Source organism: Protomyctophum bolini (assembly GCF_963924005.1).
Source record: "Protomyctophum bolini genome assembly, chromosome: 4".
NCBI classification, from domain to species: Eukaryota; Metazoa; Chordata; class Actinopteri; order Myctophiformes; family Myctophidae; genus Protomyctophum; species Protomyctophum bolini.
The window spans coordinates 9,065,831-9,092,541 of NC_137865.1; the positions used below are offsets into that span (position 1 = coordinate 9,065,831).

A 26,711-nucleotide genomic window follows, 5' to 3' on the forward strand; every position below is an offset into this window, starting at 1 on the left:
TTCTGGAAATGAAATAGTCGATCTGCAAGCTCTTGAAGTTCGCAAAACTAGACTGGTACAAGCTCACAAAGCAATTGCAACACATAGTGAGCTTGTAGAGCGGCTATTTTTGGCGAAGATATTTGTGTAGAACAAAAACAGGAGGGGAATATTATAGAGCTCTGGGGGAATTCGGTCAAATAGACTTGGGTTTAGGTGGTTAATGTAGAATTATATAATCAGTATTTGTAAAGTCACACCAACCTGGATTAGGTTTACTTGGTACGTTACTGAGACGACTCAGGGTAACAATGACATGCGCACGCACGAGCACACACACACGCACACACACACCAAAATAAACTAGCCGTTTAGAAGAAAGGTTCCAGAGGTCAGAAGAAATTTCCAAAAAGAAAAATAATCCACTAGTGTAGTAATAACAGTGTAATAACATTTATGACACGGTCACAGTAGGAACTACAGGAAGTATGAGAAATCTCTCATTTTACAATAAGAACATCATACAGCTATGAAGCAGTTACGTATGTCAACATACAACACAATATGACTTACTGTATGTATGGATGGGAAAACTGGTCTAAAGCAGTGTTGATTATGACAGCAAAATAGCAAATCAATCTTTTGAATGAAATTTCATATAGTTTTAGTGACATTTTAGTCATCTCATATGTTTTAGTCTAGTTTTAGTTAACTAAACATTTTAGTTGACTATCTACAATTGTGTATTTTTGTAACTTGTAACTCAAGTCCAGTTCTCTAAGACTACAAGGGTTTAAGTGGTTAATAGGAAGTGCAGGTCCTGGTCCCATAATGAGCTAGGAGCACATGCGGGAGGACTGAAGACCTATTCATTCTCCAGTTTTAGGTGATAAGGTGACCACCGAAATGGTGATTAGTAAAAACAGAGTGCTGGGTTGAGCGGTGAATCGCTTAAACACCGCTGCGTTTCCGGGGGTTACCTTATCACCTAAAACTGTAGTTAGTATGAATAGGATTTTAACCTGGCTCTTAAACCAGAGGGAAGACAACCTACTGTACACAGTGTGCTATGCCAGTGGTTTTCAAACTTTTACATTTCAAGGTCCCGCCTTAACAGTGTACAAATGGAACCAAATGGACCCCAACAGTTCCATTTGTAAACTGTCGGAGTTAGAACCCCGGGCCTAAAGGAACCCAGAGAGTCCCTGGAATCCACTTTGAGAACCACTGCACGGCTAACCGTACCTGCTCCCCTCTGCTGGGCAGCGTCTGACACTTGAGCTTCTCTTTATAGCGAATACTGAGCTGTTCCTGCTGCTGGGTGCGGCGCTGAGACAGGACGGGATAGGACGGGAGGAGAGGACAACCAATCACCAGAGACCAGACAGGACGGGAGAGGACAACGAACCAGGAGAGACCAAAGTGTCGTTACACACTCATTTTAAAAAAAACACGGCGGCTTGGCAGCCAGATGCACACACACACACACACACACCTAGTCAAGGTTAGGAAATGGTGCAGCATTACTACACACATGAACTACTACTACTACCCCATGTAGTGTGTGTAAGCGTGCACGCACACACAAACCTAGACATGCATACAGACTAATTCTGGTACAACAGGTGTTCAGTGGGTTTATCATGCGCCTGGCCCTTGTGCTAAAATCCCATCCCAATAATTAAAATAATAATAAGAATAATAATAAAATAAAACAGACACCCTTCTGACGGCAGCCAATGCCCACATCGTACACATCTGAGTATTTAATGCAATGGGGAATTGGGGATAGACAAAAACATTAAGGGTCGAGTAATTTTTTCCAAATGGACTCCAAAGCATTTGAGAAACACTGCTCTACGGGGAAACCATCATTTGTTCAGGGGACAGACTAGCCCTAGGGGTTAGTAACAGTCGACCCTAAGGGGAGAAGGAGAGGTTGTCCACTCTTTTACCTTTCTCCAGGCTGGGACAGGGGCCAGGGACAGACGAACGGGCTCTTTCAAGGGGGCTGGGGGCGGGGAGAGAGACAGGATGCGGTCCAGGTTGGGCATGGACTCCCCCTTTGTGGTCAAACAGGAAGACGTGCGAGACCACCACGGCAGGTGGCCAATAAGAGGCGAGAGTTGCAGTGTGCATGCAATCCACAGACGTGAGTCACAGATGTGACCCACGATGGAAGAGAGAGACACATGGAAACAGAGAGAGGGAAGTGAATCACGAGTGAATAGTCATGCTGGTTGGAAAAGAAACCTCAAAATCCCAAAAGGAGTGGATGATGAGCAGGGTCACAAGGGTTCATAACAGAGACAAATATGACAACCACATGCATTTATAATAAGAAAAAAATATGACAGGCAGAGCACAATATCTCGTTCAGATATCGTCGCTGTCGGGTGGAAACCTTGTATGTTGTTTTTTTTAAGTCAAGCCCAGAGCCTAAAATAGGGCATAATTTAAAACTTGAAATGATGTTAGCAAACTGGGCTTTATGCAACAGGCAAAGCTGCCCATTGTTGGGCTAAAGAAGGCCACTGCTGTCGGGCAAGAAACGTCTTAATGTATCTCTGTGTCTATTTGGACATACAGTACAAGGTTTCCAAATTAAATAATGCAGATTTTCTCCGTTAAGATGCACACCATCGCCGGGCCATCTCGTAACCATCTTGTAATTCACCCATCACTTCTAGACCAAGTATTCTTTTATATACACCCCAAAGGCCAAACAGAGTCTTTTGTATAGTCCGAGATCTTATCAGACGCCGTGTGCGTTCCAACGCACAGTTAGAGGAGTTATTCTCCAAAAAGGACAACAGTTGAGATTTGTCTCTCCCCCACGTGTGTCAACAATACTCTCCAGTGTTCCCCCTGAGCCCACACGCCTCCCCTCCCACTGGCGTGAGCTCCGCTGGTACCCGGTCTGTAATCTGTACACCCCGCTGCTCAGCCCCCTCGCTCCACCACGTCCACTCAGCACTATCACACGCCTACTGTACCCAAGAACAATACCACCCAAACAGGGCCAGCATTGACCGATCTTACTGTAGCATTCTGGGATCTCTGCTCATTAATTATACGGCATGTAGCCCACAGACTCCGGTCTGTCATGAGGTTTGAGGTCCCCGTCATCAAGAAGACGCCATGAAATTCTACAACGATATGTGGAACATAGTGACTGGTCTATGCCACCCTGGGATGTCCGGAAATCATGCGATCACCACCTTTGTTTATATCGGGGACAACAGGAAAGTCATTTCTCCCAAGATATACGAGACCAAACTTCTCCATACCTGTCTTTTAAGCCCCGTCGACTGAGGAGCGTTCTCCTCGAACTTGGCGAGCAGCTGGGTGGCCATGACCTTGACCTTGTTGTTGTTGCACGTGGCGTAGGCGGAGTCCATCTTCCTCTCCGACAGGGCGGTGGAGACAGACGGCCGGTCGTTATGGCTCGGCCTGGACACTTCGTCCTGTGAGAGAGGCGCAATATACCCGATTGTGAACTCGAGTTGTACTTAAAGTTGCGTGCCGGTGTCGGTGGCATTAGCCCATCGCCATCAGTATAGTTTGACGTTAGCAAGCAAAAGTACTACCATGTACAAACACAGAGGAACTGAAACACACTCCCGGACAGCACTACTCACGTCTTCACAATGACCAGGCTGGCTGGTTTTTCTCCTCTTCCCCAAGCCGTCGACGTCCTTCTCCTTTTTGTCCTGTTGGTGACGAGGAGTAGTTATTTTTAAAACGTCACCCAGACTGACCTCGACCACACACAAAAAAAAACATGTAGCAATAACAGGTGTTTTTTTTATTATTATTATTAATATCTGACCTTGGGGTTGCGCTTGCGAGAGATGGCGATGCTGTGGCCCAGCTTGCTGAAGAAGGAGATGGGAGATTTGCTGCTGGCGATCAGTGCCGCCTTCTCCTCGGGACTCAAACTGTGGTTTTCTAAATTACAGAAAACATATTAATTGAGCCATTACCATAAATACAAAATAATAGGCACACTATGAAGTATAATAATAATACATTGAATTTTTATAGCGCTTTTCCAAAGCTCAAAGCGCTTTACAATGGTTCATTCATTTATACATTGGGAGGTGAAGCGGCGAACAGTCGACGCCAGCATCCTCACTTCCCACATTCTCACACCAATGGTGGCAAGCTCACACCGACCGACTCATTGGAGGCAATGTAGGGTTCAGTGTCTTGCCCAAGGACACTTCGACATGTGGCCAGGAGGAGCCGGGATTCGAACCGCTGACCCAGGGATCATTGGATGACCTGCTCTACCTTCTGAGCCACAGCCGCCCGTATAAGCAAGCGCTAGGGAGTCTAGTGGCATTATATTGTTTTTAATATGTAGTAGAGAACCACTGGTTTAACTATGGGATAATAATAATCCAATGTATTGTGTAGCGCCCTCCCTCACCTCCAGGGGGCACCGTGTCCTTGAACATCTCGTAGAACTGGCTGAGGTACATCACCATGGACAGTTTGTCCGGCTCCACCACGGAGGACATCTCCTTGCCGGTCATGCAGGGAGAGATTCCAAACTCCTTCTCCGCCACGTCGAAGCCCAGCTGGTTGTTCCTCTCCATGTTCCTCTCGTCCAACGAGTCAAAGTCACTGAGAGGGAGGGGGAGGAAGAACAGAGGAAGAGACACGCGGAGGTCAGGATTAGGAATGGCAGATATGTATGATATATGTTTTTTAACTAGAAATATACACCACTTTAACAGCACACTGAACAAAATGGAATAGAGCGATGGTTCTCAAAAGTTAGTTTTAATTTCAAGCACTAACTCTGAGAGTGTACACATGGAACTGGTCAATTTGGTTCCATTCCATATATACACAAAGTAACAGCCTGTAAGGGTCCATTTAGAACCCCCTCAAGGAACCATGAGGGTCCCTGGACCCCATTTTGAGAACCACTGGAATAGAGAAACAAAAACCAACAGTGTTCTCTGTTTTTCATGTCAATAAAACTGTATTACAATGACTGTATGACTGTTTAGTTTGCTTATTATGATGCTGAAACTACTCACACTTAACACTTTAACCACTAAAACACAATATTCTCCGTTGACCAGAGTCCCCCAGCGCTCTAGACTTGGTTCCAGGGACGTGCAGAGTGTGTTAAGAGGGGCAGGGGCTGTAGCCTGGCTAATAAGCCAGACCGAATAAAAAGAAAATCCCTGACAGTGTGATTTGAGTCTGGCTTATTAGCCAGGCTACAGGGGCTGACATCCCATAAGTTTTGGACAAAAATAGCAGATCTACAAGCTTTCAACGCGTCGCAAGCTTGTAGACGCTTGTAGAGGGCGAAACCCAGCACTTTTTAGATAATGGAGATGCGGTGTACGACATGGATTTCTAAACAAATTTGTGTTCAAGTTCAGGAGACTTTGGGAAGAAAAGCAATTCTCCTGAATGCTGCCTTCCGGCATGTCATGGAAAGGAGAGGCATTTGCATTTATTTCCTTTCTTCAGGGGCTGAAGCCCCCTTTGATGTCTACGTGTGCACGTCCCTGCTTGGTCCGCTCCTTTTGTCCCTCTTCACCAGATCTAGAGTACAAGCTCACAATGTCTCGCATTTCAAACTCAAAGTATTTCATCAATCAAAAGAGGTAAACATTGTGACATCCTGTGTCTAGGTGACACATGACCTTGGATCTAAATGTCTCAATAGAGGAGCAGGGAAACTAAATACAACCAACGCAATTATATTGCATTAGCATACCGGTACTCTACCATACAGTACATAATAACTCATACTAACTAACCATACAGATTGGACCAAATTGCAATAGGGGTGAAAGGTAATGTTTAGTGTAAATGGCACTGTGGATAATACTCATCAATACAACGTAACCTCAAATGTAAACCCATTTAAAAAGCATCAGCGTTCAAAGACCGCTGCAGTAAAAAGTAATGGACCACTCCACTCACTAAATGCATTAGTAATAGTGGAAAGCCTTCAGCCTTGTGTGTGTGTGTGTGTGTGTGTGTCTGTGTGTGTGTGTGAGCGAGAGAGTGCTAAAAGGTCAGGCATATTATACATAATGGTAATTGCAGCTAAATGCCTGCAGAGGGCCCCCATCCACATTAGAGATGTAAGCAATGTGCCATGTCTGCTTATTATAACCGACTTTGGACTTGTCATTCTGTCAAGTCGCTTGTGTAGTTGGTACCAGCTCAGTGGCCTTGTGCTTTGAGTGTCCGCCCTGAGACTGGGAGGTTGGGGTTCAATCCCCGGCCGGGGCATACCAAAGATTCAGACAAATGTAACCCAATGCCTCCCTGCTTGGCACTCAGCATCAAGGGTTGGATTGGGGGCAAGTCATGTCCAGGGGGTGTACTTGTACATCAAGCTGCCTCACGCTACAGAAACAGGAGATAGGCTCCTGCCCTATGGGCCTCATGGCTACAGAAACAGGAGATAGGTTCCTGCCCTATGGGCCTCATGGCTACAGAAACAGGAGATATTCGGGAGTCATTGACGTGAACATGTTTGAGAGCCACTGGTTTTGTACGCCATGCCGAGCCATGAGGCCCATAGGGCAGGCCCTATGGGCCTCATGGCTCGGCAAGGCGTACAGTAGTTTGTTTGTTTTCTTTCTTTTTTGGGGGGGGAGGGGGAGGCTGTTATTAAAGTGTAGTTGCTTATTTGGGCTTACTTCCAAATGTCTTCATTATTGTTTAAACCAGTGGCTCTCAAACATGTTCACGTCAATGACTCCCGAATGAATGTATTTGTCTGCGCCAAGACCCCGCAATCTGAAATGATTGTGCCAGGCAATTGTGTATATTCCAGATATTTTTTTCATTATTTGAAAATAGCAGATCTACAAGCTCAAGTGGGCTATTTTGCCATCAGCCAAGAACATGGGTGTCTTATCCCTGATACAATGCGCTAGACGCCTGGGAGATGGAATTCTGAGGTGGAACGCCACACCTACCATCAGCTGCCAGTAGTAACCGCACGACTTGCCGCACTCAAGCCGTGCTACTCATACACTGAGATGGCCATGACGTTGTAGTCCAAAGAGCTACACGGACACAAACCTATAGTCTTTTCTTTGGGGTTTTCATAGGCCTGGATGCTCGTTTCTCTCGCCTAAACTTGCCAACAACACTGCATGGAAGCTGTGCTGTGTCGCTGTGTTGCTGTGTTGGGTAGGGCGTGTCATCATGGTCACTGTACTGTTAAAGCTGTGCTTGCGGGACCATTCCAAACTGGGAGCCGCTAGCTCGTTGACACAGTGATGTATGTGTCCCCTGGACCGACCAAGGCCCCGGCAAGACAATAAACATGAGCAGTAAGCAACAAGCAGGCAATAAAACACAGCAGGAGAGCCGCCCCACGCTCCACCACACACTCGTAACCCTTTCACCAGTGGCACGATAGCATCAGTTGGTGGAAGAGGAACTACTCAGATTTTATTGTTTAAGTAAAAGCAGCAATATAATAATATTTTTGATGCATTTAAAAAAAGAATCTATCATCGCTGTCGGGCAAGCACACAGGTTCTTGTTTCACATTTCCTGAAACGTAACAGTCGTCCAAGACTGTTACTTTACAAAGTTTCAACCTGAGTGACAGCGACAATGTATACCGGTACTGTACATTTTCAACCAAGGACCACCTGTACTCATGGTATGGACCACCAAACTCATGGTAAAAAGGACTAGCGTAATAGTGTAGCGCTCGCGGTTGGCGCATTGGTAAAGTCCCTGCCAACCACCACAGAGGTTGTGGGTTTGAATCCACCGTGAGCCAATACGAGCCAATTGTGTTTGCAATGTTTGCAAACATTGCAAACACAATTGGCTCGTACACCCGGGAGGGAAGCCGGGCGTGGAGGGTGATATTGGGCATTGCATCATGTACTCCTAGATCTGTCAGCGGGGAGTGTTGGGCGGTGGGGGCTCGTTACTGGCAGGTGGATCAGTAGGATAGAACAGCAGTGACAACAGCAGTGAAAAAAGGGGTAAAAAAAATATTGTCTACTATAAATTTTAAAAAAAGAAACCGCAGTGTGCACAATTGAAATGCCTATTTGAAATACTCACATGAGATCGGGTCTGTATCTGTGGATGAGTGCACAGAGGGCCAGGCCGCTCTTCCAGGACATGGTCAGGTCCGTCACGTTGACGTTCCTGAAGCCTTCCGTCTGCCTCTGACACCAGTTGAGCAGCTTACTGGAGCGAGCGATGGACTCTGAACATGGAGCCAGATGGAGACGCAGTCAGTGACGGCCCAATGCAGTCGTTTTTAACCCATTCTGACCGGGCACCCATTTTGGTGTTAGCATCATGTTATGCTTTACCTATTGAAAAATAGCAGATCTACAAGCTCATATCGCGCCACCGAGTGGCGCGATACGAGCTTGTAGGTCTGCTATTTTTTGAAAAATCGAAGAGCGACTGACATTTTTAGAATCTGATCTCAGGTCAGAATGGGTTCATCAGACCAGTGTGTTGTCCAGTGGAAACCTCGTATGAATCTGATCTCAGGTCAGAATGGTTAAAATATCGTTGGTGTCGGGCAGAAACCTCCTACCTCCATAATTCTAACTTTTAGCGTTTTTTTATTTTATTTTCGTAAATGAATGCCCTACTTGATCATTCTACAGCGGCACACTAAAGCATCAAAAGTAGCAGACGTGCAAGCTCAAAGTGCGTCTAGAAACGCAGTGTGAAGGGACGTGTTTTGAGCTTGTAGATCTGCTATATGTGATGCTTTTGAATCCTGAAAAGTAACCGTTTTGGACATGGAAGGTTTCCACCCGACGGAGACGATATGCCCAGTAAAGTCCAGAGTGTTCATTGAAACCGATAATGCAAATAAATGTACCTCGTTCATTTATTTAACCACTTGAACCCTGGTGAACCTAATGTGTGGAGCAAAACATTCAGTGAAAATAGCCAATCTATAATAGATTGTCTACTTTCAGCAAATAATTGATGTTGAAGGGGCCAAGTATAGAGCCTGCTGGAGGACCCTGGTCAACCAAGTATATAGGGTTTAAGTGGTTAACTATAAAAGCAGAGATAATTAGGTCAATTTTTACACACTCTGATTTGACTGTGTAGCCTTGTTGCCAGACCACTATACTGTAGCAGGATATGCTCATGTTGTCTGCAGTGAGGTATGTGTGTCATGTATGATATTCCCATGGCAAAACCCACAAAGAAACACACCCCATCACTGCAATTTACACAGAGGGAGCGCTTGTTTTGGTTCATGTGATAAACTATACCGGCAGTGCATCCAACTCGGGTGTAGCGCCCGTCAGTGTGCGAGGCCATCGGCTGCTTAGCATCTGCACTAACGAGCAGCGTTGCCAAGTCTGCTTATCATGCTTGTAAATACTGGCAGTTGCGGGTTGCGGTCTACAAGTTCACAACGTGTCACATTGTGACACGCTGAGGTTTTAACAGGGGTAGAGGGTTTAAGTGGTTAAAAAGTCAGGGATTTATTGTAAAACTTGCACATTATGAGTGAACCAAAACAAGCATTCTCAAAAAAAAATCCCTTTGGATTTGTTTACACACAACAATCAGTTATTAAGCTATATTTTTTGTCCATGTTAGTCCCATTTTGAACAACCCTATGAAGATAAAAACAATGAACTGTGAAGAGTAAGACTTTGTCATAAATGTCAGTTAAAGAGAAAGCCAATGAGAGGTTAGCTAAGGGAGGATGCAGAGCTCTTAGGAAGTGTTTTAAAACTGTTAGAAGACACGTCGTCTTATTTGTTTTTTGCTTCTAATATAACCAGCGAGACTGAGCGCAACATAAATGAGTTAGTGCACGCAAAACAAACTACAGAGGCTGCAATCCATCCGCATACAGAGTTATTATTCCTTGTATATAGAGTATAATGATTAATTCATGAGTACATACACTTTGTAACGGTTAAAAATACATTAGGAGGAAGGAACCCTTGAAAAGCAACACCATGCATGTGGGCTTCAGGTTACCTTGCATCTGCTTGTCAAGCAGGTAATTTGCTAGAGTAAAAATAGTCCATTATTACATTTAAGAATAGAAATGACCGCAACAGAATCTTACACATTTCATCAAGTTATGGCACTAGATATACACAATAAAAATAATTTAATCTTCATTTATCCAACTCTAAGAGTGTAACAAAATCTGTTTGGGTAATTTTCATGTTTACTCTGAACATGTGCACCCGGGATAGTTTTTGGATTCAATATTTTGAAATTTGATATTATTTTGATCATTCATTTGATAAAGCACATTCAACATAAAACTCCACGTAGGACTCATTGAAAACACATATCTCTGGTATTGGTGACTGATATCGTCCTAATGAATAGGATGAAACTTTCATTATTATATTAGTGATTTAAGCATGTGAATATTCTTCTATAATTGAATGCTGCATCAAGGCATGTAATCCAAGAAGCCCATGCAGGACAATATCAGTCGCCATTAGAAGCAGGGACTTGTTTTCATTGAGTTTGGAGTAGAATGGGCTCATTTTAGAGTCAGAGTTAGAGTTCTTAAATTCTGCCCGAACCAGACTCTGCCCGGGTATCAGGCCTCTGGCTTAAGATTATGGTTTGGTTCAGGCCAGGCCTACATTTTCAGGCCCGTTTTGAACTAGTCAGAGTGGACATGAAAATGTTCCCAGGCGTGTTTTACAGTGACATTTTTATTATTATTTGGAATGTTGTGGAATAACGTGAATGTTACGAACCATTCCTGGCCAGCTTGGATGTGGACACGTTGATCACATTCTCCATTTCAATGCACATCTCCATGTTCTGGCCCGTGTGAAAGAGGTGACGCACCTGCAAGAACACAAAAAAAAACAGACTTATGCCTGATTCTTATTTCGTCGAACATAGCTGACCTGCTACAACCTCACAATGTGGCCCGCCCCGAATGTGACCCGTTGTGGATGTCTGGATGCGACCCTAGCTAAAATTAGACTTTTACATTCTCCCCAATGATTTGTCATCCTCAGGTCCAATGTATCACTTAAAAGCGACATTTTTCATTTAGACAAATACAAAAAATACGAATACATCTGCAGACGTTTCAAAAACGGTGCAGAATACAAGTATCGCTTTTCCCTAGAAGATTATGATCGTGAAATAATATTAATGTCTGTGCGGTCCAACATTGTTGTTTGGTTTACTTCTGCAAGCTGATGGTCGCCATTAAACATGTTGCATCCGTTTTCATTAGAAAAGCTTTTGTCCCTCAAGAGACACTCTGAGGTATGTGCCGTGCTACAACCGAGTTGTAAATGAGTGCTTCCTTATAGGGCATAGCAGTGGCCGCCATTTTCTGGTTCCACCGATGCAGACCCCATTCATTTTTTCCATTGAGATTTCTAAAACATATTTATTAATATTAGGCTTAATTATTTTAAGCCTAGAATAAAGCAGCACCAGGCTCCTGGTGAATCATGACAAATTTGATTCTGTGAAAAAGGAAACTTATGCAGAGGGAGGAGTTTGTGAGTGACATGTACAGTAGTTGACGAATGTTGCCTGTAGCACCTTCAACACTTAAATCAACACCAAGTCGGTGTTGTCAAGGTTTTCGGAATAGGTTTATCATTTAGAACTCTCAATACTGTATCAGTGTGACCAGTTTGCAGTTGAACCAGTTTTGTAGTCGTTGGAACATAGATAGTTTACACTAATGGAATGAAGCCATACGGAGAAAGAAGGCGTTGTCACGCGGGGTGTCAGCTGTAGTACTGTATATACAGTAGATGCTGAGCCTAAGACGGGCAGAAATCATTTGAGGGTCTGTTTGTAACAAATGACGTCCGTCTTCATTGTTGCTCGCAACAGTCTAATACAAATCATTCATGTTTTAAGATTCAGAGTTTCTTGTGCCTCTGAGTCTTTGTTCCCGAGATAGAGGCGTTGGTAGGTTTCCCACGACAGTGTATCAACTCGCCACACACCTGGTTGGGCCTGAGGAAGTTAAGGCTGATGTTGGGGTAGCGCGTGGTCGGGTCCACGCTGTAGTGGCTGAAGTTCTTACTGACGTTCTCCGGCGTGGTCTGAGGCAGCAGGCGGTAGATGCTCTCTCTAAAATTACAGAGGAGAAGAGAAGAGGAGATCTAAACAACAATCTATTGTCTTCACATGATGACAATAACAATGTTTTATTCTGACATTATGGAAAACCACCAGGCTGCAAAAACAATCAAAGTAGAGGGAATGGTAAATTATGGTAACAACAGTAAAAAAGGGGTGGAAAAGAAAGAAAGAAAAATAAATAGTAATAGATTTAAAATAAAATAAATAATTGATTTTAATAAAAGTATTGATAAAACAAGAAAAAAAGGAAATGGAAATAGCAATCTCACAACACGTCACATCGCAACACGTTGTGAGGTTGTAGTTTGGCCATTTTTTACCGCAACACAGTATAAAATAGGGCATACTGTAAGTGGTTAATCAGACTAATATATTCGATTATAAAAATATATATTTGTTGATATATAAAACAATATACAGTACACAGTACAGTAAAAAGAGACGTTTCTTGTTCTTTTCACTTGGATCTGGCAGCGTTGTTTGTAATAAAGTAATGAAGTCATGCTATCGATGATGTAACACATGAGAGCTACCAGTAGAACAGTCACATTCCAACCAGCTCATTATCCCATTAGTACCAGCAGCTGCGGCAGCACGTCCACTCACTGACATCCAGGATCCAATGCAGGCTCACATTTTCTATAGTCAAGCACTCAACAGATAACAGGGTGTGTTGAATGGAGAGGAGGTGGCGTGTGCACGCGTGACTGAGTGTGTTATGCATGCATAAGTGTACACGTGTGTGTGTGTGTGTGTGTTGGATTACATGTACATACGTGTCATACGTGTGTGAGTGTGATGCACATGTGTTTGTCTGAGAGGAACAGAGAGAGAAAGGAACCCTGTGTGTGTGTGTGTGTGTGTGTGTGTGTTGTGTCTCAGCATTTTCCACTGTCTCACCTCTCTGCTAGGACCTCCAGAGGGCTGTTTCCCTGAGCCCAGCTCCGTACCATCCAGGCAGAGTCTATGGCTGCTAGGAAACCTCGGGCGATGCCGGTACCCATGGGCCAGAACGGCTGGAAGGACACATTAGACCACATTAAACCCTGGTGTCGCTATTTTGGCCATGGCATTACAGAAGATTTTTTTTGTAACGATTTTCCGGATTTTGGGACAGAATCTGGAGGATTAATATAAAAAAATGTGTTTTACAAAAGTCGGCCTCCTGGTGGCGCTATAAAAGGCAGATGTGAAAAATGCAGGTCAAAGGTTTGTCCTTTAGGGAGTGTGCATGCACCGTTTCACACAGATTGGTGCGGTTATAGGTAAAAAAAGGTTGGCAAACTTGGCATCCAGGGAGTGGGTGTGCAAAGTTTGGCATCGACCGGGTTAACGGTGCCGAAGATTAGCTGTATGCCAACAGACGGACACACGGACGGAGTGCAAATCATACTTCGGCTGGTGGAGACAATAAGTGTCACCATCACAATGCAGTGCATAAACTTGTGGCTCACACTTCTCTTTCCTTGTTGTATCCCTTCTTGTCACCTTTTTAGCTTAGTACTATGCAGCACTGTATGGTGAATGTTTATCCTCATGTTAGTTCATTTGATTTGTGTTTTCTTGACCAATAATGTGAAGAATGCTATTTAGACAGCATGTCGTTTTAGACCGATGCTTGGTTCATTGTTTACCTGGTATCCTAGTTACTTTGAGGCACTACAACGTTCTCTCTGCACTCTACTTATGTGGCCATTTACCTGTTTGTTGACTTGACTACTGCTTACTCTGACTACTACAATGTTGCAACTTGAAAGACGGTCTGGACAAGAGCGTCAGCTAAATGCCTAAATTGTTATTGTAAATTGTATGTGGTTAAAACAACCACGTACCAGATGAGCCCCGTAAAATGCAAAACAGAATGGAGTGGTAAAGTTAAATGAGTTTTAAAGCTTCCTTCAAAACAGGCCTGAAAATCCAGCTTTCAGGAGAGCAAAATGTGATGGCATTCACTGCCAACACTTTTTTCTACTTTTTACATTTGTTTTTGGTGCTATTTGTTATGCTATGTTAATGAATTGGATACATAGGCCCACAATGGAGCCTCTAGTCTAGAATATTGACTCTTACCTCCAGCAGACTGTCCCCCACCAGCGCCACCAGCAGCTTATGGTCGTTGCGTTGGCGCACCAGCGCGGCATTCTCAGAGGCGTACATGCAGGTGAAATCGAACATGGCGACGTCGGGCTGCCCGTAGTGGTTGATGGCGAAGTCCATCTTGGGCAGCTGGTTGTTGGTGGAGAAGCTGGCCGCCTCGCGGGCATACTGGAGCAGGGCCGCCTGGTCCACGTTGGCCCTGGAGAGCAGCATCTCTGTGTCAGCGTAGTCCTGCATGGGGGAAAGAACACAAGCATATTTAGTACACAGGGATGAAAGAAAAAGAAAATACTATAAAGGACTGAAAAGCTTTTGTTAGGCCAAGACCCAAACTGCAACAATTTGTACACTTTGTTGCGAGACACACAAACATATAGTTGTTCTGCAACCACGTTGCGATGCAACCTTGTAGATCAGCTATTTTCAAAGATTGTTTTCAAAACGCCCATAGCACCATGGATAATCTGGATGCGTTTCATTCGTGACTCGTGAGAGCAACACAAGAGAATGAAAAGTGGCCGTGGGTAGATGTTGTTTTAAGAATCTCATCTAAATATACTGCACTGAAGGAACAACTGAGGTCTACCAAGCTATAGCCACCACTAAAAGCAACACGGCAGTATATCTGAACATGACAGGTCTTTTCTTCTGTTGTCACTGTATTACATGGGGGCCCCCGGAGTTTGCACTGTACTGTTAACTTCGCCGTGCAGGAGCCTCTTGAACATGTACCGTCACATCACAGCATGCCTTAGAAGTGACATCTTTTTTTAAAGAGGGCCACGAGGGGAACATTCTTTCTTCTTTAATCTCCCAGGTTTCCCTCTGGCTGTGCTGGCCGTTAGCTGCTGGTTGGAGGGCGTTGGGAGGATCTGAATGGGTGTTGTTTGGTGATTCATGGCATGGCAGTTGGCACTGCCCCGGTGGAACTGTGCAAACTCACAACATCATGTCTGCCAACCACCCCCTCCTTCGCCCTCTCTTCCACCCTATCCCAGGAGCGAGTGAGAGTAGTTTCCATTGCTATAAAAGGACCTGTCTCTCAGAGCACCATATTAAAATGAACCTTTTGGGATGTCTTCATAGCCTGGTTAACCACTCCCCCTTGAATACATTCCATTCGGGAGTGGTTATCCAGGCTAATGTCTTCACGTACTAAATATCGTCGTCCATTGAAACGACGATACACGTACATACACCAAGGCCTGGCAAAAATAATTACATAATCGCAATGAATTAATTGAGATAATCGCAATTATTTTCTCTCTCTCTCCCCCATATATATTACATCTTATATACACATTAATGAAAATGGCACCGATGTACATGCACAAACGCAGGTGCCAACTTTGAAACCGCAAGTGCTGAGAGGTGCAGTAACTCACCACTAAACAACATTAATTGTAGGACGAGTGTTTTTGGGCTGCGGATCAAGGTCCTGTCATGCAGAACCTCCCACCCCCCAAAGTAATTAAAGAGTACCACCCAGGAATTCATCAGCTGCTTTTGCAATAACCGCGATTAGCCTCGCAAAACCATGAATCACATCCCGTCATAAATCAACTACATTATGTTCACGAAAGGCCCGCCCCACACGAGCGCAGCAAACTTCCGGTAACCTCTTGAACCGTTACAGAGCCAGAAACCTAAAGCAATGAGAGAAGAGTTCCTAAAAGCTTCCCTTCGCGTCCAGTTTCCTGTGGAAAGCTGCCCAGGCCCAAGGAAACCACCATTTATTATGAGGACAGAAACTCTAATTAAGCATGGGTGAGTTGGCAGTTTGTTTCTGCGGGCTGTTGGCTTGGTCAGACCATTAGTCTGATCAGCTGGACTTGGTCAGACCATTGAGCCGGGTTTTATACTTTGTTGTGCGCCAGTGTCGCACAGCGTGCTGAGAATAGTAGATCTACACAGGCTTATGTGTCGTGTCGCAGCACATTATGAGCTTGTAGATCTGCTTTGTTTTGCAGTACGACACCGCACACTAGGAACTCTCTGAACTCTAAATCAAGCCTTAGTCTGGCCAAGAGACGGAACAAGCAGGATATAGAGAGAGCAAAAATATGTTTATACACAGTAATACCAGGACCAGAAAATGTTACTCTGAAAGTGAAAAATGTACCCATAAGGGGGAATTTCTTTGAGCAAAAAGAACACACTTTGCTGTTCATGTGTATCAGCATTTGTACAAACCTGCATGCACAGGCACATACAGGTATCAAAGGAGACAAAGCTCAGAGTCTACAATGCCTCTGTCATCTCTGTGCTCCTGTACGGCTCGGAAACATGGCCACTGAATAACACTCTGGGTGGCTTTGATTCCAGAGCCCTCAGGAGGATCGAAGGCATCGTGTGAGCATGCGTCACTAACCAGACTTTAAGAGAGCTAACCCAACAGCTCCCAGCTTCTCGTCTCGCAGCAATGCGGCGAGTGTGTTGGTATGGCCATCCGCCTGCCAGAGGAACGCACCTCCAACACGCACCATCCTGGTCTTTAATCCCCAGCAAGCCGTCTGTAGACGACCTAGAGGCACCCCACCCCCCCCCCCCCCCCCCCACACCCGCTGGTTGGATGTAAGATCCCAGGACCTTAAAAGCATGTAACGTCACAACGTGACTTTGGTACAAGCTCAACACCTTGCCCCAGACGGAGAGACCTGGTGGCTATGGTTGGCTCTACGCGCAAGAGGACTAAGTAAGTAAGCATGCACAGGCGATTTGCGTCTTTATTCCAAGGGAATGGCACAGAGAGCAAATGTGACACATCCCTCATATTTCTCATCACACTTACGTGCAGAATGACTCCTTTCTCCAGCAGGCTCTGCTTTTTGGCCGTCATCACAAAGTAGTGTGTGTCGTCCTTGTAGTAGACAATGTTTTCCAGGTCGATTCCTTAAAGAGACAGAAGGGGGGGGGGGGGGGGGGGGACAGGGATGGTCACGTACTGTACAATAAATAAACACACAAAAACCTTCCCTCTATAGCCTCCACGGTCGACTGTCCCTCAACAGTTCACTGTAAATTACATGGTTATAGACTATAGAGGACTATACAGTGGTGATTACACGCCCCCCAGCACAAACCCAAAGGCCCAGGGGACACTGCCACATCACAAACCCAAAGGCCCAGGGGACACTGCCACATCAGCGCTATAAACCCCCATGGCACGCCTGGCATAATGACACCCAATGTCCAGCCATTTAATTGGGGGGCCGCTCTGAATTAACGTTTGATCTCGCGCCGAAGAAAAGATGATCATTCATTGCTGACACGTCCAAAAAAAAACACATTAAAGGGATAGTTCAGAGTTTTTTAACTTACGTTGTATGAAATACTTGCCATTAATATTGTGGTTGCAACTGTATTAATTGATTGCCAGAGTCCTGTGGTGGGAGTTCTGCTCTGGTTTTGAACGAAATAGGCCAACAATACAAATGACGTTTGTTTTGTGGATAAATTTACTTTTACTGCGTGGCCCCAGTGCCCTCCACAAAATGACCAGAACTACTTAATATTCACTAAAACCAGAGCAGAACTCCCACCACGGGACTCGGGCAATCAATTAATACAGTTGCAATCACTATATTATAGTGGTTGCACTACAGTATATTAAATACTAAGTATTTCATAAAACTTAAGTTAAAAAAATCTGAACTATCCCTTTAAAAGACAGCACATTTGCTGGAAAAGGCTGCCAGTTGACCGACCTGTTGCTTCTCGCAGGTCCTGGAAGAACTTTTGGTTGAAGATGAAGGCCACGCCGCTGATCTCCTCCACTTTGGCCTCGGCGGAGGTGTGCCGGTTGATGAAGTTAGCCGTGATGGCGATGGCCAGCTTGCCGCGGAACTCTTTGCGGCGGAACCCTGAGGAGATAAAAAAAGGGCAAAGATAGTCTCGCGTAGCCAGACAACTATTCCACAATCTCCGAATGCTATATAATCTGGAACTAAAGCCCCCCATGAGCTGAGTAAGGAAGCTGCCATTTCTGTTCACGAAAAAATATTTGAAAATATCTTTACATTGAATTTTTGTATTTTATTTTCTGCTAAGCAACAGGCTATATATGCTTAGATGATTTCTATTTATATTAGGATAAATTTGCGCGACTGTAAAGACGACACGGAAGTGGGGAAGAGGCTCCACTAACGCTTTATATTTTACTCATGATAGCTCTTCCGTTGGTCCAGACTGTATATAGGAAATTGCGAGAGTCAACAGTCTAACAGGTAACGCGAGACTAGGAGTATGAAGGATGGATATTAACCACTTACTGTACACCCTCTGGTCTTAGTGAAACGGACTTGAATTACAACTGTACAAATCTGAACACTGTTTCTACACCAAATCTCTTCAATAGAAATAGCTGATCTACAAACTGATCTACAAGCTCAAAACATTTTGCTTATTCTTTCCCTAATGTTCCCCCCAGAAAAGGAATGCTGGAATTCAATTGATCAGAGCAGTAAGGAACAGTAGCCTATACTGTAGCTACCCGGACATGATTTCCTTTGCCCTCTGTTGCTGTGCTCTGTGCCCGAGTATCTGCATGTAGTGATTACATTATCTCATCGTGTGGTGAATGAATGATATGCATGTGAAATATCTACCGGTATCTCTATAATGTATTAACCTTGAAAAAGGTTCCTCAGTGCCACAGGAATCTATAGGTATCCAATACCGGTGTAACGTGGGAGGGGTTTGTATGTGTGCTGAAAGTGTTTATTTTGAGAACTGGATTAGCTACTTCCAGAAGCAAAAGATGATTATTCACCAAAGACATTTTAAGTTAAAAGACTGGAGCGGAGGAAGCAAACATAATGTCCCAAGTCATTTTGTATAGTTCCTCTTTTCTTTTCTTTTTAAATTACACCGTGAATGCAACCAGATGTGTCAAGGCAAACATAAAACACGTCCTAGTATTTTGAGCTTTGTGAGTATTATAAGTTCACGCTAATCCCAGTGGGAACCTGCTTCCCTTCATTCATGCAACAGACGGAGGAGAGACACACACATCACAGCTAGCTACAGGTAGTTCACTAGTTCACTCATACAGGAAGAAGCCAATTCATCAGTTCTAAGGGATGGAGCAAGTAGGGACACACTGGTGGTGCTGTGCATGGGAAGGTCAATTTCTAGCGCGCACACACACACGCATGCACGCACGCACCCACACACGCACGCACGCACCGAGTAGATATCCCCCACATAATTGTAGTACACATTCCAAAGTACGAGACCAAGTAAAGAATGGAATGAAGCCACGAATCCCATGATGAGATCGTAACCTCTGTGTGGATGGACTATGCAACAATCATGATAAAGTCACACAATTTTCACACTGGAAAAAAAAGCTGATCTACATGCTCACAACACATTGCATCGCAATTGCTACAACTGTGTCAAAAAAACAGCAGTTACTCCAGTCATTACAGGATGTCGGGCGGGAACCTCCCATCTCCATATTAACGTGTTTTTAATTATTTTTCTTCGTAAATTGACCCCTACTTGATCATACAGTACTAGTGTCACAAGAAGAAAGCATCAACTAGTAGCAGATCCCCAAGTGCTCTCGTGATTGAGACTGATTGAGACCGATACTTCTGGAATTTGAATCGTGAAACGTTAACGGTTTCGGACATCATAATGTTTCCAATCCGACAGAGGCGATTATATTCAAGACGAGTGAACTTGCCTGCTAATGTGTTCCTCCTGCCATCCGCCCCGATGATGACATCAAACTCCAGCTCGTTGACAGGGTGTGTCCTGGGGAGTACTTCAGCCCTCCAGCCGATTCCTGAGAAAACACATGGCCACATGGAATCAGCCCACAACTGACAACACACACAGCCAACAGCCACTCTGTCTGCAGCTGCACTGCTGACGCCACATGCTCTCCTTTAGGCCTGCAGCTATGGATCATTTTCTTAGGGGTTATTCTATCGATTCCTTTTTTTTTATAATCAAGAAGCGTTATTTTTTTTATATTATTAACCCATTTAGGCCTGACGTCGAAATTTAAAGAAATGTCTTCTAAATCCCGAGGTGGTTCCCAAAAATGATATGTAATTGGCCGCCATCCCCCATTTGAAAATATGTTGTTCCAGGGACCTCCCAGAGCAAAGATTTGAGTTAAAAGGGTTTGCTCTGAAAGAATATCAAAGACGTGCGACGTGCGTCACATTTTTATGATTTAAAAAAAATATCAGATCTACAAGCTCATTGCGTGGCACTCTGTGCCGCGCTATGAGCTTGTAGATCTGCTATTTTTCAATAGCTAAAGTGTAACATAATGCTTAAAACACCAAAAGGGGTTCCCGCCCTGAAAGGGTTGAAATCATTTGAATGCAACAATGACTGGATTAAACACATCATGCAATAATAGTGAAAATAGCAGATCAAACATGTTGTTGTGAGCTTGTGTTGTAAATCAGCTATTTTCACTATTTTGGAGTTATTTTTTTTAAGCTTTTCACATAGCATTACATGCCCCAAAAAATAGGGAGTGATTTTTAAAAGATTATCTTATAAAAGTATTGATTTTCTTTATTCTTCTCAATTGATGAGTTAGATTAAGTGCAGCAGACAGTTGCACTAGCCGTCAGGTGCCACTTACGCTCCGTTTCCTGGTCTTCAGGTGGCTCGATCAAACCCTTGAACTCCACGTTGACGTGGATCTCGATGCCGACGAGGAGAGCCACCTTGAGCAGCATGATCTGGAGCTGTCGAATACCTGCAGCAAGACGAAGTACGGTCAAACCCTGACGCCATGAACTGCACGAGGGACAGTCAAACCCTGATGCTGAGACTGCATAAGGCACAGTCAAACACTGACGCTAAGACGGAATACGGTATAGTCAATCTAAAAATATATTAAAACTGCATAGATAGCAAAAGGGACAGTCTGGTGAGTCAGTGTCTTGATCAGCGGCACTTTGACACGTAGACAGATGGCCTCTCTAGCCACTAAACTACTGATGCTCTCAGGTAAAGGCAATCCCTGATGCTATAAACTGCATAAGGTACAGTCAATCCCTTGATGCTATAAACTGCATAAGGTACAGTCAATCCTTGATGCTATAAACTGCATAAGGTACAGTCAATCCTTGATGCTATAAACTGCATAAGGTACAGTCAATCCCTTGATGCTATAAACTTCATAAGGTACAGTCAATCCCTTGATGCTATAAACTGCATAAGGTACAGTCAATCCCTGAGGTTATAAACTGCATAAGGTACAGTAAATCCTTGATGCTATAAACTGCATAAGGTACAGTCAATCCTTGATGCTAATAGGCGTGTGTCAATCTTCGCTAATATTGATGATTATGTTGCGATATTTCAGAGACATCGCGACAGATTTTGGACATTGCACAAGTCCATTGCAGAATGCAAGATGAGAGCATTTCAGATTTCATGTGTAATCCACTCACTGATATGATCGATGGAACCCGCGCAGAACTTCCCGTAGAACTTCTTGGCCCCGAGGCCCCTGAGGTCTTGAATGGTGAAGGGCCAAAGGTGAAGGACATTGTTCCTGGAGAAGGCGTCTCTCTTCTCCAGAAGCACCACTTTGGCTCCCAGGAGGCCCAGCTCAATGGCTGTCCGGAGGCCGCATGGCCCTGCACCGATGATCAGACACTGGAGAGGAAGAGAAAACAAAGGTTTGGCTACCGTCATATAGCACAGACAGCCATTGGTCATGGGCTTGTAACAAATAGGGGATTTATGAAAGAGAATCGTTTGTTTGCGTTTGTCGGAGGAAAAGCTAGATGCATAATTTAACCTATTTAGGACGGGAGCCCTTTCTGGGGTTTTTACCCTTCAAGACGTGTGTGTATATGTTATTTGTATGCAGCTGTGACTCTGTCTCCAAGTCAAATTTCTCCTTAGGGAAGACAAATAAAGACAACCTTGAACCTTGATATAAGCAGCATAACATTTTTGTAACTTTTGAATAATTAAGTTTTTAGGCGTTTTTAGAATCAGCCTTAATGGGTTAATATTTACTTCTTTCCAGTACCTAGGAATGTATCACTTAATATGTGTGCCTTTGTTATTAAAAAAATAAAAAATAAATGTTTGAGCAACACAAATTTAAAATCTCTTTAAAATGAGTCCTGAAAATAACGATGTAACAAAAATATAATAATTAAATTATAATGTACAGATTAATCATTTACAGTTGTTACCATTCAAGGTACAGACAGGCACAGTTCAGAGAATCCAGAAACGACGTTACAATTGAGAAATGTTACGTAACATTTGCAACTTTTCAATAACCGAGACCAGGACAATGTCTACATTGTGCTGAAAACAGGTATGCCAGGCTCAAAAAAAAAGTCTCACCTTTGAGTTGGGACACGCACGTCCCTTCTTGTACTCCTTTTGGCTGGCCCTCTTGTCCAGTTTGACCCAAAGGGCCTTGGCCTTCCAGTAGTTGAGCTTGGACTTGAGCTTGTGGTAGAAGACCCTGGACTCGCAGGGCTTGAGCTCCAGGTGGTCGCACAGCTCCTGGAAGGCCTTCAGCGTGCCCTTACAGGTGCTGGCCTGGACAAAGTTGTCAAACAGGACGTGCGAGCGCTTCGGGCCTTCTCCCCCAGCCGCACCGGTGGCGCCTCCGTCCCCCATGGTCCAGCCCGACACCGGCGGGCTCCTGAGGGCCCCGTCACCACCAGGCAGGGGTCTGTGGGTGCAGCACCCAGCCCTGGAACTGTCCGTATGCTCTGGACGGGGAGGGGGAGCGCTCTTAACTACCAGCTCCTAGCATCCTCAGCCTGGCAAGGAGACAAGAAGAACACGTAAGAACTCATACAGGATACAGGATAAGTGAAATTGGAAGTGATGAAAATCATGAAACGAGGGAAGAAATTATACGCCATCTCCTGATTGGATTAAATTGGTCCAGCTAGTGGACCCCTAGTTGAATAGCGTGGCTAATACATGAGATCATGGACGTGAAAAGGTTAGATCTATTCTAAACAACCAACATAATAAGAGTTACCGGCGACTGCGGTGAGCACAGAAATAAATCTGGTCTACCGGCACCAAACAAGAAGCACGCAGCAACAAATAAACATCACAAATCTCTGTGGTACGGCATCACCCCAGACACAGGAACTCACAGCTCCTCATCTCAGAAACACTAGGAATGAAAAGGCAATTGTGTGTATTCAATCTCAACGGAATCGTCACTGTGTACTGCAAGCAATTATACGACAGCAACAGCCCTGAGCTTGTTTCTTTTTACTTCCCCGTCTCATCAATATTTAAGATATATTTCCTGCAGAATCAACCTTCTATGACCTGCAGAAGTGTAGTGCTGTGTAGTGCTGTGTTGTTCTGCCTTTAACCCATTCTGACCGGGCACCCATTTTGGTGTTAGCATCATGTTATGCTTTACCTATTGAAAAATAGCAGATCTACAAGCTCATATCGCGCCACCGAGTGGCGCGATACGAGCTTGTAGGTCTGCTATTTTTGAAAAATTCGAAGAACGACTGACATTTTTAGAATCTGATCTCAGGTCAGAATGGGTTAATCAGACCAGTGTGTGTCCCGTGGAAACCTCGTATGAATCTGATCTCAGGTCAGAATGGGTTAATGCCCAGGGGGAAATTAAGACATCACTCGTGTAGCACTCGTGCTCTTTGCTGTCTATTTGACCAACAAAACAAATCAGCCTGGCCGTTATATCCATCATTGACTTTTCCTGACGACATCGGTATTCAGAATCAGCTTTATTATCAAGAAGTAAGTCTTTTTGTGCATAGTTCTATCGTTTTGTCATTTCCACAGAAAAAAGAAAGGGAAGAAGAGAGGGAAGAGAGATCAAAGAAAATATAGATTAATAATATAAGATAAGATTGGAAAAAAAAGGTATGTGATCATAGCAGCACTGTACTGTACATGTTAGACATTTTCGAATAGAGCTTAAGTGGTTAAAATTACTTTTTCTCAGACCCAAACATATGGCATCGGTCAGACTATAGTCTGCTGTCCGCTAAAATTCACTGTGAGAGGTCCGTATAGACATTCCATCCAGTGCAGAGTGGACAACCTTTAAATGTCAGCCCTGACAACAACATCAATACGAACTGATTGAGTGGATATACAGTAAGGAGATAAAAGGTGTAAAGAAACCCTGTTTAAAGCCTGCCTTATCACTAGTGGTGATGACTGTACAAGCCTTGTTTGAACAGATCATCTTGCTGAACAACGAGTATCAACAATCATTGCCAAGCTAATTGTCTGCTTCAAAATTCCCCGGGGTGACGAGGCGGAAACTGGCCTTGCCTGTTAGACTTTCACTAACTGTGGCTCAGCAGAATTATTTGCCTCAAGAAGATTTTAATCTTCCCAGAACACGAAATTAAAGAGAACTTTTCAATTTTACCTCACAACACGTGAAAGATGTAGGCTGGCTATTATATATATTATTTTAATCGGAAAGTCTGTTTAAGATCTAGTCCTAAAAGTCAAGACAAAGCCTCTAACCAGACGATTCATTTCAATTCATTTTTCACGTGTTAATTATTAATCAGATAACACATAAATTTTGTTTTACAAAAAGGATCGGGCATTATGTTTTGGGGAGTACTTTAGGTGGTGGGTCTGTGCTGTCTCTCAAGGCCCTTAATGCATAAAAATATCTGATGTGATTTTTATTGGTGAAGCACAGCAATCGATATGATTTTATACCAATCTGCACCATCACAGCCAACACAGTTGTGTTAAGAAAGCATAGAGAAGCATGTGTTTGCTTCAAGTTCTGGTCATGGGATTTGAAATGCAAAAATCATCAGGCAAGCAGTTCCGCATCCACAAGACCAACAGTAGATTCAGAAAATGATGAATGGTTTATGAAAGATTAACACTAAGGTCAGCCAACTACTAGCACTAAGGTCAGCCAACTACTAGCACTAAGTACATTTACTGCTCAGTGAGTGCACAGGTAACAAGACAAAACGTCGTCATTTTTTCCTCCCAGTATTTTCAGGATAAAGGAAACATTCAGTCTAAATGTCCAGTTTGCTAACAACTACTACTACTTTGGTGTTGACCTCAAACCAAATAATTTTACTCTTGTGTACTCGTACTGTAGAGATGTAACGAATACAAATATTGACTCTTGAATGCCGACATTGGGAACCATGAAAGGTGTGTCAAACTCCCTTCAGCCATGCGTGCATAGCTGCATGGCACGCATGGTGCAGTATGAGTCACTATTGCTTAGTTCCTGCCAACTGGTCAAACATAACGTTGGAACAACCCGCCAGTTATTGTCATAAATCAAAAGTGACGTTTGCTGCTTGGCTAACCTTTGAAACCATGGCCGGCCTCTTTTCATTCTTCTCATTATAGAGCTGTCACGATCATGAGTATGACATTAGTTGAAAATGAATTGTCTTACATTGAACATTCCAGAACATTTAACAGATAAGAAAATACAGTTCTGTCTGGCTTTCAGGCTTTGTCTGACTAATGTAGTGTATGACAAATTACCAAGTGAAACACTGTGAGCTTGGACAGCTGCAAGTGTTTGAAATGATTGTGATGCTGATGCTGTATGAACACATGTTGCTGAGGAGGATTGAGGACCCCCTGGAATACGAACCACAGTACTAGATAGAGTTCTGTCTCCTGTATTAGCAATTTAACAAAAAAATCAGTAAGTATCAGTATCAGTAAGTTGCTTTTTCTCCTCATATCCATTCACAATTGATAATGATTTATTAGTCATTGCGGAAGTCCAAATATCATCATCATCATCATACGAGAGACACAGAAGTTCTGCACAGTAGTCAGAGACAAGAGTCTGCAACATCTTGAATTGTGCCGCGAATCAAATGTCCCATTAATGCATTATTCATTATGAAATGATGCTTCTTGAAGGGGGGGTGATTAGAGGGTGATTAGTTCGAATGCTTGGCAGTCTGCTTCACACGGACAGCAACAATAGAATAAAGCAAAGAATGGAGAAAGGGGAAATGAGAACAATTGCCTGTTGGCCTCAGTATCTGCCAGGTCCTCTCCATGGAACGGGGTCCAGGAAGGCCTGGCTCGCTCCGTGGAAAGCAACACAGTCCCAGTCCCAGCGGTCAGTACACCATGAAAGCCACGCAGGTACAGGGGTCAGCGGGCCTCTCTTTCACACCCTGCCAAACTCCTCAGTGCAGTGGAAACAGCCTTCTGTTCTGGGGAGCAGGCCGCACTCTGAAAGTGCAATGGTGTAGCTCTCTGTGTGTGTGTGTGTGTGTGTGTGTGTGTGTGTGTGTGTGTGTGTGTGCATCATCAGTATCAGCAATTAATTATTAATTATGTAGCCAATGTGTCCTCTTTCTTCCCCCCACACATCAGTGACACAGCATGTCACATTGTGAGCTTGTAGAGTCTTTAAAAACTTTTGAATAAGGTGGCCCAATGACAGCGCCACAACAGGCCATTATGAACTTTCAGGAAGTCCCGATTTCCTTAGTGGCTTCACAAAATATCTGTCTGACTGCCCCCCTGGCTCAGACGCATCCAGC

The 26,711-nt window shown here is 44.0% G+C and overlaps 1 protein-coding gene across 1 annotated transcript in view; it reads right to left on the reverse strand.

Annotated features, from left to right (window-relative positions):
• The window catches only part of mical3a (microtubule associated monooxygenase, calponin and LIM domain containing 3a), a 92,598-nt gene that overhangs the window by 46,773 nt on the left and 19,114 nt on the right, over nt 1-26,711 (reverse strand). The window contains exons 2-19 of the mRNA XM_080761063.1: nt 22,531-22,958; nt 21,615-21,822; nt 20,798-20,914; nt 19,877-19,978; nt 17,892-18,047; nt 16,976-17,076; nt 14,158-14,415; nt 12,988-13,103; nt 11,949-12,075; nt 10,722-10,815; nt 9,976-10,005; nt 8,062-8,209; nt 4,415-4,611; nt 3,812-3,930; nt 3,621-3,692; nt 3,270-3,446; nt 1,935-2,042; nt 1,225-1,308 (exon numbers count right to left, since the gene is read on the reverse strand). Coding sequence (XP_080617189.1) covers nt 1,225-1,308; nt 1,935-2,042; nt 3,270-3,446; nt 3,621-3,692; nt 3,812-3,930; nt 4,415-4,611; nt 8,062-8,209; nt 9,976-10,005; nt 10,722-10,815; nt 11,949-12,075; nt 12,988-13,103; nt 14,158-14,415; nt 16,976-17,076; nt 17,892-18,047; nt 19,877-19,978; nt 20,798-20,914; nt 21,615-21,822; nt 22,531-22,812 — 2,496 coding nt within the window. The 5' untranslated portion in view covers nt 22,813-22,958. The remainder of the gene's footprint in view (nt 1-1,224; nt 1,309-1,934; nt 2,043-3,269; nt 3,447-3,620; nt 3,693-3,811; nt 3,931-4,414; nt 4,612-8,061; nt 8,210-9,975; nt 10,006-10,721; nt 10,816-11,948; nt 12,076-12,987; nt 13,104-14,157; nt 14,416-16,975; nt 17,077-17,891; nt 18,048-19,876; nt 19,979-20,797; nt 20,915-21,614; nt 21,823-22,530; nt 22,959-26,711) is intronic.